This window comes from Callithrix jacchus, chromosome 5 (assembly GCF_049354715.1).
Source record: "Callithrix jacchus isolate 240 chromosome 5, calJac240_pri, whole genome shotgun sequence".
In the NCBI taxonomy this organism is placed as follows: domain Eukaryota; kingdom Metazoa; phylum Chordata; class Mammalia; order Primates; family Cebidae; genus Callithrix; species Callithrix jacchus.
Window position 1 is genome coordinate 136,596,426 of NC_133506.1, and position 13,837 is coordinate 136,610,262.

The following is a 13,837-nucleotide window of genomic DNA, read 5'->3' on the forward strand; positions in this document are numbered from 1 at the left end:
TGCTCAGATTCAGAAAGGCCGCCAGCTGTCGGGGTGATCTCGAGCTAGAGCAGCAGTTTCAGCCGGGGTCACAGTGGTGACTGTAAGCAAGAGGCTGGACGCCTCCTCGGAGGGCTCCTCCCTCCCCTCTCTGGAGTCCTGTGACTCCGCATCCTCGAGAGACCCCGAGTACAGTGCATCATGTACTTCTAACAGTGGTGAGGGTCCTAGGAGGCTTTCTGGGCACCCCCAGCATCCACCGTGAGCTGGTGGCCTGCCATTTCGACAACACTCTGCTCGTTCAAGTCTTCTGCTTTGACTGGTTCCTGTTTCTGATGCTGATTGCCGAGTTTTGTCTTAACCTTTCTTTTTTCTGTTGGTGACTCAAGTCACTGCTGCTCCACAGTCATTTTCCAGCCCCAGTGAGTGTTACTGTCCCTTCTCCCTCTCGGCAGGAGCTGGTGGTGGCTCTGAGTCATCTCGTGGTTCAGTATGAAAGCAACTTCTGCACCGTGGCCCTGCAGTTCATAGAAGAGGAAAAGAACTACCCGTTGCCTTCTCCGGCGACCACAGGTATGGCAGACACAGCAGGTACAGCGTCTCCTGTGAACCGTGAGCCACGCGGTGGATCCTGTACAGCCCACGGTCCAGGCTGAGAACTGCTGGCAGCCTGCTCGCTCTTGCAGAGTCTAAGCTCGGGTTTCCCAGATGCCTGCTGCAGTGGTCCGTGTTTTTCTCATCTTTTTAGGCACCTGCCAGACTTAAAAGGGCAGGAAAGAGGACCACACTGGTCCTCTTACATTTTTCCTTTCTTTTTGCCATTTTTGGAAATTAAACTCACAGAAATCTGGAAGTATGACAAAACTTCTGCAGTTACGAGCTTGCAGAAAAGCACTGTGGCCGCCCCCTGTGATGAATAATGTCATCGCATGCTGGTGGCCTCAGGGCTCAGTGAGGCATGTCAGGAGCTCCTTTCTCACATGTGGTCTGGACTGCAGTGTCTCCTCACTGCCAGCAGCCCCTCCCTCCACCACACAGCCGTCTCTGCAGTGCAGAGGCTTGTCATCAGCGAGGCAGCATCCCTGTGGGCAGGATACCTGGGAGGGCGGAGGATGAGCCACACTGAGTGTGGCCGGCCATTACTCTACTGCGGCTTCCTGGGGAGCGCCTCACGGCCCACATCACCACATACCTCGTGCACTCTTGGACAGGCTGAAGCTACCTGCCTCTCTCGTGTTTGGTAATTTCATATACACAGAGCAACAAGCGGTTGTCATTTCTCCAGTGCTGTCCCGCAGAGCCGCCACTCATGTCTGAGTCTCCCTGAGCCGCACAGCCCCTGTGGTGATATTCATTCCTGTGCAGGTAGCGGCTGTCCCCACTGTGTGTCTCAGCTGCTGAGTGTCACAAGATGCACTGGCCTCTACCCGGAAGCCCATTGTAACTTGTCTTTCTCCTTCTTTCCCAGAGGGTGGGAGTTTGACCCCCGTGCGAGACAGCCCGTGCACCCCCCGACTCCGTTCTGTGAGTTCCTACGGAAACATCCGCGCTGTCGCCACAGCTAGGAGCCTCAACAAATCTTTGCAGAACCTGAGCTTGACAGAGGAATGTAAGATCCTGGAAACCGGGTGCTTGGATTAGGAGAGATAGGGTTGCATTTTCTGAAACTTTTCATCTCAGCAAGCACCACTCTGCCCCTGCCGCTTCCCTGCCTAAGTTCATGCCCCGAAGTCCCGTCTACCAACTCGGTGACGAGCCAGCTGTCCTCATCTGGAGTCCCCTTTGCAGACTTGAGTGTGGCAAGGAGGCGTAGGCCAGCCCGCAGAACAGCCGGTGGGCCCGTTACAAATGCGGGAGGGAGCTCAAGCTTGGTCACAGTCCAGACAGTGGCTCCTCAGAGGGATTCTCCCAGTAACCTGTGGTCTTCGGGTGGGGAGCCTGGCCCCGGAAAGATCAGCAAGGGCCTGTGCCTGGGTGTGTGCACCAGGGTGTGTGTATGCCTGTGTGTGCGCCAGGGGGTGTTTGTGCCTATGTGTACACCAGGGAATGTGTGCGCCGGGGGTGTGTGTGCCTGGGTATATGTGCACCAGGGTGTGTGTGTGCCTGGGTGTGTGTGCACTGGCGTGTGCACCAGGGGATGTGTGTGCCTGGGTGTGTGTGCACCAGGGTGTGTGTGTGCCTGTGTGTATGTGCCAGGGTGTGTGTGTGTCTGGGTGTGTGTGCGCCAGGGCGTGTGTGTGCCTGGAGGTGTGTGCACCAGGGGGTGTGTGTGCCTGGGTGTGTATGCCTGGGTATATGTGTACCAGGGTGTGTATGTGCCTGTGTGTGCGCCTGGGTGTGTACATGCCTGGGTGTGTGCATCAGGGGTGTGTGTGTGCCTGCATGTACTGAGCTTTATTTAGAAGAAAATTCATATCTCAGTCACGCCATTAACCGTAAGACCAAAAGGAGGGTCCCAGGATGACCCCGTTGACCCCACCATGTCTCGGCCAGCCGGTGGCGCGGTCGCGTTCTCCCCTGGAAACCTCAGCACCAGCAGCAGTGCCAGCAGCACCCTGGGCAGCCCGGAAAACGAGGAGCACATCCTGTCCTTCGAGACCATCGACAAGATGCGCCGTGCCAGCTCCTACTCCTCCCTCAACTCCCTCATTGGTGAGTCCACACCTTTCCGCTGCCGAGGGGCCCCAGGGATCCTCCCCACACAAAGCTGCATGAACCTGTGTCCTCGAGTTTTGCTGGGGAAGCAGGACGGTGGAAATCCCTGCTGTGATGGGTGGTGTTTTACAGGATGGTATTTTACAGGCTGCTCCGGGGCCGTCGGAGCTGGCCAGCTTGGCCAGGTGGGAGGGCTGCCAGAACCTTCCATCTTTCTTCCGTAGATGGATGAGAGTTCTTCATGGGTGCTGAACAACCCCCACACCCCCTGTTATGCAGAATGGTGTTTCTCAACCAGGGGTGGTTTTGCCCTTCAGGAACAACTAGGGCACAGTGGGGGTGCTCCTGGCACCAACGGGTGAGGCCAGGGAGCTGCTCACCTCCCCTCATGCCCAGGATGGGCCCTGCCCTGAGTGTCCGCGGTAAGAGGTGGAGGGCTCTGAGGTTGGTCGGGGCTGGAGGCTGTCATCCCCGCCCTGCCTGCTGGCCGAATCTCCGCTATACTTTCCCTCCATCCCAGCAGCTTGGCACAGCGCTGCCTGGAAATTGAAATTTGATGGCAGGGTCAGATTCATCTCTTGTTTGGCATGAATGGTGTGCGCCTGGGTTCTACCCCCAGGAGTGCTGATGCAAAACAAAAGCAGGACCTCATCATGTTTTCTTACTGTGTAGCTGTGTCATCTTCACACTGCTGGTAACAGATTTAGGGCTTAACCAAACAAGCATCCTCCCCTCTGGTTCCAACCATCCAGGGTGGCTTACAGGCTTCACTTGAAATTTTTTCATATTAAGGAACATTTTAGCCATGTAAAAATTAACAGAGACTTATATAAGAATGCTGTGTGTGTGTGTGTGTGTGTGTGTGTGTGTGTGTGTGTGTGTGTATGTGTGTGTTTCCAGCTTAAGGAATTACAAACAGAGGTCGAGCCGCAGAGCCCGCTCCGGTCCTGTCCCCTCTGGCGACGTTACACTTTCCCTCTCTGGCCGGGAGCCCCAGCATATGCGTGGGGCCTGCTCAGAGGCCTTTACCTCCTCTCGCTGTCGGTGCGTGGCCCGCAAAGCCCGTTTCCTTCGCTCCAACGTCGATGTGTATCTTCGGAGATCATCTAGGTTTTGTTCTTTCACTTTCACGATCTGCCAGGACTAACTATCCATTCCCCTGTTGGTGGACTGTGAGGCTTATTATAGTTTCTTCTTCCTTTTTGTTTTTTTTTGTAATAAGCAAACTCAGAATTCAGCCCCTGCCACCGTGGAGCCCCACGTCCAGCACACCCCTCCCTCTCTGCACCCACCCGGCCCCCAGCCCGGGCATCAGTGAGGGAGCTCTTCTCGGGCTTGTGGTGGCTGCTCTCCCCTCGTTCCTACCCCCATCTGGCAGCACCTTTTGAGAAGCCTCCCCAGACGCAGGCCCCCACCAGGAATCGGGCTTCTCTGGCTACTTTCCAACTCTGCTCCCTTCTCCTGCTTTAGTTTTCTCCTGAGGGCTGTGGCCCGTGAACACACTATACATGTAACTTGTTCATTTGGCCCAGCGCATCTCTGTCCCCTGAAGCTGGAGAGCCACACATACGGGAACCTGGCATTGTCAACCACTCTCTCCTCCCACCCTGTCCACAGCCAGTGCCTGGTACACAGTAAGCGCTCAGTACACCTAAACAGGCACGTGTGTGGTGAGTGTGCATCAGCATCGCTGCCTGGCCTCTGAATGAAGCTGCCGTACGAAGGGTGCCTGAGCCCTCTGCTTTTGTAGATGTTACCCAGGCCTTCCACAGGATACTCCGTCTCACCGCACTCTGCCCGCCCGGCCTTGCCAGCTGTGCCTGTGACATAGGCGCACTCTGTCCACCCGGCCTTGCCGGCTGTGCCTGTGTCAAACGCACTGGGGTCTCGTGCCACTTGAATTTGCACTTCCCTTGATGGCAGGGAGGCTGGACTCACGACCCTTCATCATACAGCCTGTCCTCCCTCCAGTGCTTCTCAGCATCTCTGTGGCCTTCTGTCCTTAGGGTCTGAGTGAGGGCCCCATTCTCAGCAGCACTCATCCCATTCATGGCTGCCCCAACACCACACGGCCGCCCCCACGCCACATGGCTGTAGTGCCGTTAAGCCCACTCCTCAGTTTGTTTCTCCTGAGAATTGTCTTGGCTGGTCTTAACCCTTTGCTCTGCTATATACATTTTCCAGTCGTTTTCTGTGGCCACAACAGTCTCATTTGGGTGTTGTTTGAATGGCATTGAATTGATAGATTTCCCTGGATGATTGACGTTCTTGCATCCTGAGTCATCCTGCTCCTGAACAGGGCTTATATTTCCACTTACTTAAGTCTTCCTTATGTCTTTAAAACAGTTTATAACTTTCTGCATAAAGGTCACATCATTACGCTACCTCTCAGTTTTTGTAATTCTAAGTAATATCTTTTTTAAAACCTATTACTGGCCAAAAAGAATGCCAGTGGACAAAGAATACCAGTAGATGAAGAATACTAGTGGATGAAGAATACCAGTGGGAAAGAATACCAGTGGATGAAGAATACCAGTGGGGAAGAATACCAGTGGGAAATAATGCTAGATGAAGAATGCCAGTGGGAAAGAATACTAGTAGATGAAGAATACCAGTGGGAAAGAATACCAGTTGATGAAGAATACCAGTGGGAAAGAATACGAGTGGATGAAGAATACCGGTAGATGAAGAATACCAGTGGATGAAGAATACCAGTGGGAAAGAATACCAGTGGATGAAGAATACCAGTGTTAAAGAATACCAGTGGATGAAGAATACCAGTGGGAAAGAATACCAGTGGATGAAGAATACCAGTAGATGAAGAATACCAGTGGGAAAGAATACCAGTGGATGAAGAATACCGGTAGATGAAGAATACCAGTGGATGAAGAATACCAGTGGGAAAGAATACCAGTGGATGAAGAATACCAGTGGATGAAGAATACCAGTGAGAAAGAATACCAGTGGATGAAGAATACCAGTAGATGAAGAATACCAGTGGGAAAGAATACCAGTGGATGAAGAATACCAGTGGGAAAGAATACCAGTGGATGAAGAATACCGGTAGATGAAGAATACCAGTGGATGAAGAATACCAGTGGGAAAGAATACTAGTGGGAAAGAATACCAGTGGATGAAGAATACCAGTGGATGAAGAATACCAGTGTTAAAGAATACCAGTGGATGAAGAATACCAGTGGGAAAGAATACCAGTGGATGAAGAATACCAGTAGATGAAGAATACCAGTGGGAAAGAATACCAGTCGGAAAGAATACCAGTGGATGAAGAATACCGGTAGATGAAGAATACCAGTGGATGAAGAATACCAGTGGGAAAGAATACCAGTGGATGAAGAATACCAGTGGGAAAGAATACCAGTGGATGAAGAATACCAGTGGGAAAGAATACCAGTGGATGAAGAATACCGGTAGATGAAGAATACCAGTGGATGAAGAATACCAGTGGGAAAGAATACTAGTGGGAAAGAATACCAGTGGATGAAGAATACCAGTGGATGAAGAATACCAGTGTTAAAGAATACCAGTGGATGAAGAATACCAGTGGGAAAGAATACCAGTGGATGAAGAATACCAGTAGATGAAGAATACCAGTGGGAAAGAATACCAGTAGATGAAGAATACCAGTGGATGAAGAATACCAGTGGGAAAGAATACCAATGGATGAAGAATACCAGTGGATGAAGAATACCAGTGGGAAAGAATACCAGTGGATGAAGAATACCGGTAGATGAAGAATACCAGTGGATGAAGAATACCAGTGGGAAAGAATACTAGTGGGAAAGAATACCAGTGGATGAAGAATACCAGTGTTAAAGAATACCAGTGGATGAAGAATACCAGTGGGAAAGAATATCAGTGGATGAAGAATACCGGTAGATGAAGAATACCAGTGGATGAAGAATACCAGTGGGAAAGAATACCAGTGGATGAAGAATACCAGTGTTAAAGAATACCAGTGGATGAAGAATACCAGTGTTAAAGAATACCAGTGGATGAAGAATACCAGTGTTAAAGAATACCAGTGGATGAAGAATACCAGTGTTAAAGAATACCAGTGGATGAAGAATACCAGTGGGAAAGAATACCAGTGGATGAAGAATACCAGTGGATGAAGAATACCAGTGGGAAAGAATACCAGTGGATGAAGAATACCAGTAGATGAAGAATACCAGTGGGAAAGAATACCAGTGGATAAAGAATACCAGTGGATGAAGAATACCAGTGGATGAAGAATACCAGTGGGAAAGAATACCAGTGGATGAAGAATACCAGTGTTAAAGAATACCAGTGGATGAAGAATACCAGTGGGAAAGAATACCAGTGGATGAAGAATACCAGTAGATGAAGAATACCAGTGGGAAAGAATACCAGTGGATGAAGAATACCGGTAGATGAAGAATACCAGTGGATGAAGAATACCAGTGGGAAAGAATACCAGTGGATGAAGAATACCAGTGGGAAAGAATACCAGTGGATGAAGAATACCGGTAGATGAAGAATACCAGCGGATAAAGAATACCAGTGGGCTGGGTGCAGTGGCTCACACTTGTAATCCCCGCACTTTGGGAGGCAGAAGCGGATGGATCACAAGGTCAGGAGATCAAGGCCATCCTGGCCAACATGGTGAAACCCTGTCTCAACTAAAAATACAAAAATTAGCCAGCCATGGTGGTGCATGCCTGTCATCCCAGCTACTTGGGAAGCTGAGGCAGGAGAATCACTTGAACCCAGGAGGTAGAGGTTGCAGTAAGCCAAGATCGCACCACTGCACTCCAGCCTGGGTGGTGACAGAGCAAAACTACATCTCCAAAAAAAAAGAATGCCGGTGGACAAAGAATACCAGTAGATGAAAAATACCAGTGGGCTGGGTGCAGTGGCTCACAATTGTAATCCCCGCACTTTGGGAGGCAGAAGTGGATGGATCACAAGGTCAGGAGATCAAGACCATCTTGGCCAACACGGTGAAACCCCGTTTTTACTAAAAATACAAAAATTAGCCAGCCACGGTGGTGCATGACTGTAGTCCCAGCTACTCGGGAAGCTGAGGCAGGAGAATCGCTTGAACCCAGGAGGCAGAGGTTGCAGTGAGCTGAGATGGCGCCACTTCACTCCAGCCTGGGCAACAGAGTGAGACTCCATAAAAAAAAAAAATGTCAGTATGCCAGTGGACATCTGTGTTTCTCTCTTGAGAGCAAAGGAAGCATTTCTAACCATGTACCTTTGATACGACACTTGCTGTAGATTTTTGGTGGGTGTTCTTTATCAGTTTATAGAAACTCCCTTCTCGTTGGTTCAGACTGTTTATGAGTGCAAATTCCCATTCTATTCTAGTTAGTTAAGAGTTTTCCTGAGAAATGGAATTAATTTCATTGATGTGTTTTCTGCATCTCAGAATGATCCTGTGCGTGGCACTTTTTAGTGTGGGAATTACATGATTGAATTTCTTGCTAAGTATCCTTGCGTTTCCGGGGGCACCCAGCATGATCATGCCCCCTGACATCGCTGCGTTAGCTCATCAGCATTTCTTCTCAGCGCTCCCCATCGGCATTCACCAGCAGGTTGTGAGGTGACTTTTCTCTCTTGTCCTGCCCTGGCTGGTTTAGACACTGAATCTGTACCTGCGTAGTAAAACTAGTTCGGCAGTGTCCCCTCATTCCCTGTCCTGGGGCAATTTTTATAAGACAAAAGTGATGTGTGTTTTGGGTGTCTGAGTAGAATTTGCCCCTGAACTGTCTGGGTTAGCGTGATGGTTGTGAGGGTGGGCTCTAATTCCATATTCCATTTCTTTGATACTTACAGGATTATTTACATTCTCTATTTCTTCTTAAGCTAGCTCAAAAAGTTTCATTTTTCTAGGTTGTTGTTCAATCCAGCTAAATATTCTCATTCTTTCCCTTGTAGCTGTTTGCAGTATTCTCATGAGCCTCACCTCTGCCGTCTCTTTATGTTTTAGTTCCTTTACTGCCATTCCCAGTCTGCTGTCTTTTTAGATTGGGCCCCTTTTCTTCCTACTGTTATTTATTTGCCTTTCCCCTTTTCTTGTTTAATCCTCTAAGATGTTTGTTCATTTCTGTAGTGTCTTCAGGTTCTAAGTTAGGCTTTGTGGATTCACTGCATCATTTTATTTTATATTCCAGTACTTCCTTTTGTTTTTATTTTATATTCCAGTACTTCCTTCTGTCTTCTCTAGGTTCACCCTCTTGTCCTGTTTCAGTTCTCAAGTGGACCATAAAAATAGCTCATTAACTGAGTTTTTCCTCATTCCTAATGTGTGTTCAGGTCTGTGGATTTCCCCCTCGTGTCCATCTCATGAGTTTTGATGGTGCGCTTTTGACTTGTGTTCAGCCGCAAGCTCTCTTTCTACTTCAGTCGTGGTTCCCGGGGACGGCAGCGCATCCACAATGACAGCAGCGCGTGGAGCCCAAAGACCCGAAACAGATGCAGGGCATCCGCCAAGGCAGTTCCCACAGGCAGGCTGCTGGGTGTGCTCCCTGGCTCTGCCTACCACTGCTTTGAGTATCTCTGGAGAGAATGTGGAGTCCAGAGCCTGCACCATGGCCTCCAGGGTGTGGAGAACTGAAAAGGTTCACGACACAACAACCCAGACACGCCAGCTTGTTCATTTTCATTGAGAAATAACATTGCAGCTTTGTGCATTTGTTCACTAAAATATGCCACGTGCCCAGAAAGCACAGAGTTGACACTGCATAAACCAAGGTATTGCCAAGTCACCAGTGAAATACATTCTAAAGTCATTTGTAAGATGTTTGTTTTGAACTGGAATACACTTTTTAAATAGAATGAAGGTTGTATATAGTGGCTAGGTTTCCAGGCCAGCCCACAGGAGTCTTTTAAAACCTGTCTGTAGAAATTCTACTTATAAACAATGAACAAAGGTATTTTAAATCATATATTTTTTTAAGTACTAGAAAATGTAAATTAAAAGTATTCTGTTCTGATCACGCATTTCCCCTGGCCCCGGCCACAGCTCCTGTGAGTAGCTCTCTAGCGCCCTCAGCAGGTTAGTACCACCTCTGCACCCACCCCTGACCTCTGCCCCAGTTCACACTCACCAAGGTCAAGGTCATAGCTCCCTTCTATCATGTGCAGGTTAGAGCAGGAGCCTGCAAACAATTCCTGTGAAAGAGCAGAACATGACTGTTTTCAGCCTGGTGGGTGGGACTGCCCCATGGCACTTCCCCCGCACTGCCACTGTGGTGCAAAAGTGGCCAGAGACCATGTGTAAGTCAAGGCACTTGGCATTTTCCTATGAAACCATGTGGACTGAAGTTTGAATTTTGCAAAACTTCACATCACAAAATATTTTTCCCTTGATTTTTTTCAACCCCTTAAGTGTAAGAAGCATACACAGGCCATAGAAAAACAGGGCTGAGTTCAGCTCTGAGAGCCAACAGCAGAGCACATGCTGCCTGCACCCCAGCCTCCAGGGACACTCCTGCAAGTCAGAGGGCGAGGGATTCTTTCACACATTGGGAAGATATTTTGTCAGTGCCCCCACTGTGCACACTGAGGCACAAAAGTGCAGAATAGGCAAACCCAATCATGCCTGTGTTGAAGCCAGCACCACCAGCTCCAGGGAGTCCCTCCCTGCAGAAGCGTGCGTCCTCCCTCTGCAGCCGAGGGCCTCCTGGCCAGGAGCCAGGGACTCCCCTTTGTGCCCCACACACCCTTCTCTCAGCAGGGCATCTGAGGCTGTGTCCTCCCTGCCCCGCAGCCACCTGAGCCAGTAGCTCTTTGGCCTGGTGGTTGCAGCTCCCTCCCGATTCTCCTTGTTTCCACCGGGGCCCTCCTCAGGCCTTCCTCTTTCATAGGAAGTCCCAGCAGCATCACCCCTTGGTGCCCACCTAGTGGCCGCCTGCTAGGGGCCCAGTCACCCCTGCTGCCCTGCCTGGCCTGTGCTCTGTGGGGTTCCTGTTCACTCTCTTCCCTTCACTCACACGTATCTGGCCATCAAATAAGAACCAAAGTAGAAAGCTGTACCTGGCCCGTAAGCGTGCAGAATCTGCACCTTTTGTTGGTGTAGGGAGCTCAAGCCGGCGGATGGCACCGGGTCACCGCAGCACCACTGACCCGCAGCACCACTTCATCTGCACATCCCCGCACCTGCTGCCCCTCCCTTTCCACTTGAGCATTTTGGATACCACATGGGTGTCTCCCCTTCTGCTGTTAAAGGCTGCAGAAGGTTCACAGCTATGGAGCTGCCAGGTGGTTTAACTTGCTGAGGCTGGTGTTGGCTGTACATGTGCCATGCCTGAGTTCCTGGGTGCTATCCACAGGCGAGAGGGACTGTGGGGGCCCCACCCAACTCCTGTCTGAAACTTAGCTCTTGTCTGTGATGAGTAAGTGCCGCTGTTATCCTCGGTACTGGTCTCCGTGGGGTACAGGGCGAAGAGTTGCATTTTCATTTTTGGTCCACCCAGACCGGAAGCAACAGCAGCCTGGGGCCAGGACACGGGCTTTGCCTCCATGACTTTTCTCCTCTGCTCATTCTTTCTTTTCTGTCTTCTTGAAGGAGCTGAAGTCCACTTTCCACCTTCCTTCTCACACAATCTGATTCCTGACTTTTTTTTTTTTACTGGAGAAAATTAAGTTGTATTCATATATTGTTCAAATCTTAGGAAACTTGACCAGGAAGAGTTTCACAATGAGCTGGAGTTTAGGAAGGAAAGTTAAGAAAACACAGTCGCCCCCTCAATACCAGCCTCATTCATATTCAGTAAGGCGTCGCTCACAGCACCTGGAAACCACCGTGCTTACATAAGTGTTTAAAATTCATAACTTACATAGGATCCCATTACGTTCAACACTCCTGGCTTCAAGCCAATTTCTTCTTTCATTTCAGCCAAACAACAGCAATCTCTTTAGCCCCTTTCAGTGAAGATTGCAGGGCCTTTCAGAACCATGGCAACCTGGAGCACCCATGTCTCCCCATCTTTCCCAGCCCTCCAGGAGCCCCATCCCCAGCACCTCCCCATCTTTCCTGGCCCCCCCAGGAGCCCTGTCCCCAGCACCTCCCCATCTTTCCCAGTCCCCCAGGAGCCCCGTCCCCAGTTCCTCCCCATCTTTCCTGGCCCTCCAGGAGCCCCTTCCCCAGCTCCTTCCCATCTTTCCTGGCCCCCCAGGAGCCCCGTCCCCAGCACCTCCCCATCTTTCCTGGCCCCCCAGGAGCCCCAACCCCAGCACCTCCCCATCTTTCCCGGTCCCCCAGGAGCCCCATCCCCAGCACCTCCCCATCTTTCCCAGACCCCCAGGAGCCCCATCCCCAGCACCTCCCCATCTTTCCCAGACCCCCAGGAGCCCTGTCCCCAGCCCCCTCCCCATCTTTCCCAGACCCTCCAGGAGTCCTGTCCCCAGCCCCCTCCCATCTTTCCCAGACCCCCCAGGAGCCCCATCCCCAGCTCCTCCCCATCTTTCCCAGCCCCTCAGGAGCCCCATCACCAGCCCCCTCCCCATCTTTCCCAGCCCCCCAGAAGCCCCATCCCCAGCTCCTTCCCATCTTTCCTGACCCACCAGGAGCCCCATCCCCAGCACCTCCCCATCTTTCCCACCCCCCAGGAACCCTGTCCCCAGCGCCCTCCCTCCTCTGCCTTCCCCAGAGTGCTTGCATTGTCTTGCCCTCAGTCACGTGTTTCCCATCTCCCCTGTGCCAATAAAGCCACTTGGCTGGTACTGTGCCTTCTTTCCATCACTGATGAAACCCAAGTTCTCCCAGCAGAGCCTGGTCCCTGGAAGGGGCAGGATAAATGTTCGTGAAACTAAATGGGAACCCAGGCTCAGCACTGCCTCAGGTTCTAGAATCTTCTTTGATGTCTCTATCCTGCTTGTTTCTCACTCAGCCCTTCTTCTGGCCTGACATCTCCAAGAAACCTCTAAATCAATCCCTCCTATTTGCAGCGCCCCGTCCCACCAGGCCTCATCGCCCTGGGTCTTGCTCTCTGCAGACTACAGCTGGGCAAATCTCTTACACACCAGCTCCTCACCACCCCCAGGTGAAGCCTTTGTTGAAACCACATTTCCTGTAGAGGCCAAACTGTAGCCTGACATTCAGAGCCTTCCCTCAGCCTCCCACCCCCATCTCAGCAGCAGCTGCTCCACTGTGCCCACAGCACCCCTGGCTGGCCCTGGCCGGGCTCCTCTGCCATCCATGCAGCTCGGAGCCGGGCAGTCTTGCTGGGAGGCTCCCTGCGCCCCCTGCCCCCTAGATCCCCATGTGACCCAGCACATCAAAGCATGATACCGCCATTTTTGCCACCATAGTCCCTTAAAGTTGTATCTTGCCAATGTGTAGACATGTGACACAGGTCTCACCTGTCCTGGCCCTCAGCCTGTGTGTCTGCCCTCTGCACTTATCTGCGTTCCTGATGCCCACGGGCAGCTGTGGTGGAGAGGGTCTGTGGCCTGTATCTACATGTCCCAGGACTCAGCCTGAGGTGCCCTCCTCACCCCCAGATACCCACCCACGTGGCCCTGACCCACATCACCCCGACACTCGTCCATCCAGCCCGGCTCCAGCTAGATACAGTCCCATGGGGGACCACGCTGCTGTGTGCTCCACCCGCCTTCCTCCCTAAACCCTGCATCACAGCCAGAGTCCAAGCACACGCGTGCGGAGAGGCAAGGCGGGAGTTAATCCTGGTCAGGATTCTGGTGGCCTGAGAGTGCTCTTCCCAAAATCAGTCTCATCCCCAGAGCGCTGGCGGGGATGCAGATCAGAGGCCTGGGCTAGATGGACCAGTTTTCATGACTCTGCTCAATACAGTGACATTATTGATGGTTTTGAAAATGTGTTACCATAGAAATGGATCCAGGATGGACTAATGAAGGGGACGGTGGGAAAGGAGCACAGCCCCGCGGAGCGTGGAGCTGGCCCTGCCGCAGCCGTGGAAGCACCACCCTCTCTCCCTGCTCACCAAGAGGAGGAGCTGAGGGCCCCACAGGCCGCCCGTGCTCTCCATACCTGAACCCGGGACTCTGCGGGAGAGCTGGTGTTAAGTCCTGACACTCCGCTTCGTGCAGAATCAGAGCCAGAACTACTGGCCTTGGAAGAGAGAGGAGCCCAGAGACCCGAGCCAAGAAACGGGGGCACTGCCCGGACCCTGGGAGGCCCACAGAACAGTGGCTGCCCCTGCACCCCAGGCCTGCCCAGGCCTCTCAGAGGGAG

At 51.7% G+C, this 13,837-nt stretch overlaps 1 protein-coding gene across 5 annotated transcripts in view; it reads left to right on the forward strand.

The window, feature by feature from the left end:
- The window catches only part of RPTOR (regulatory associated protein of MTOR complex 1), a 424,873-nt gene that overhangs the window by 352,558 nt on the left and 58,478 nt on the right, over positions 1 to 13,837 (forward strand). For all 5 annotated transcript variants that reach the window (XM_054256583.2, XM_054256581.2, XM_078374864.1 and 2 more), the window contains 3 exons: positions 435 to 552; positions 1,448 to 1,588; positions 2,473 to 2,631. In XM_054256583.2, coding sequence (XP_054112558.1) covers positions 435 to 552; positions 1,448 to 1,588; positions 2,473 to 2,631 — 418 coding nt within the window. The remainder of the gene's footprint in view (positions 1 to 434; positions 553 to 1,447; positions 1,589 to 2,472; positions 2,632 to 13,837) is intronic.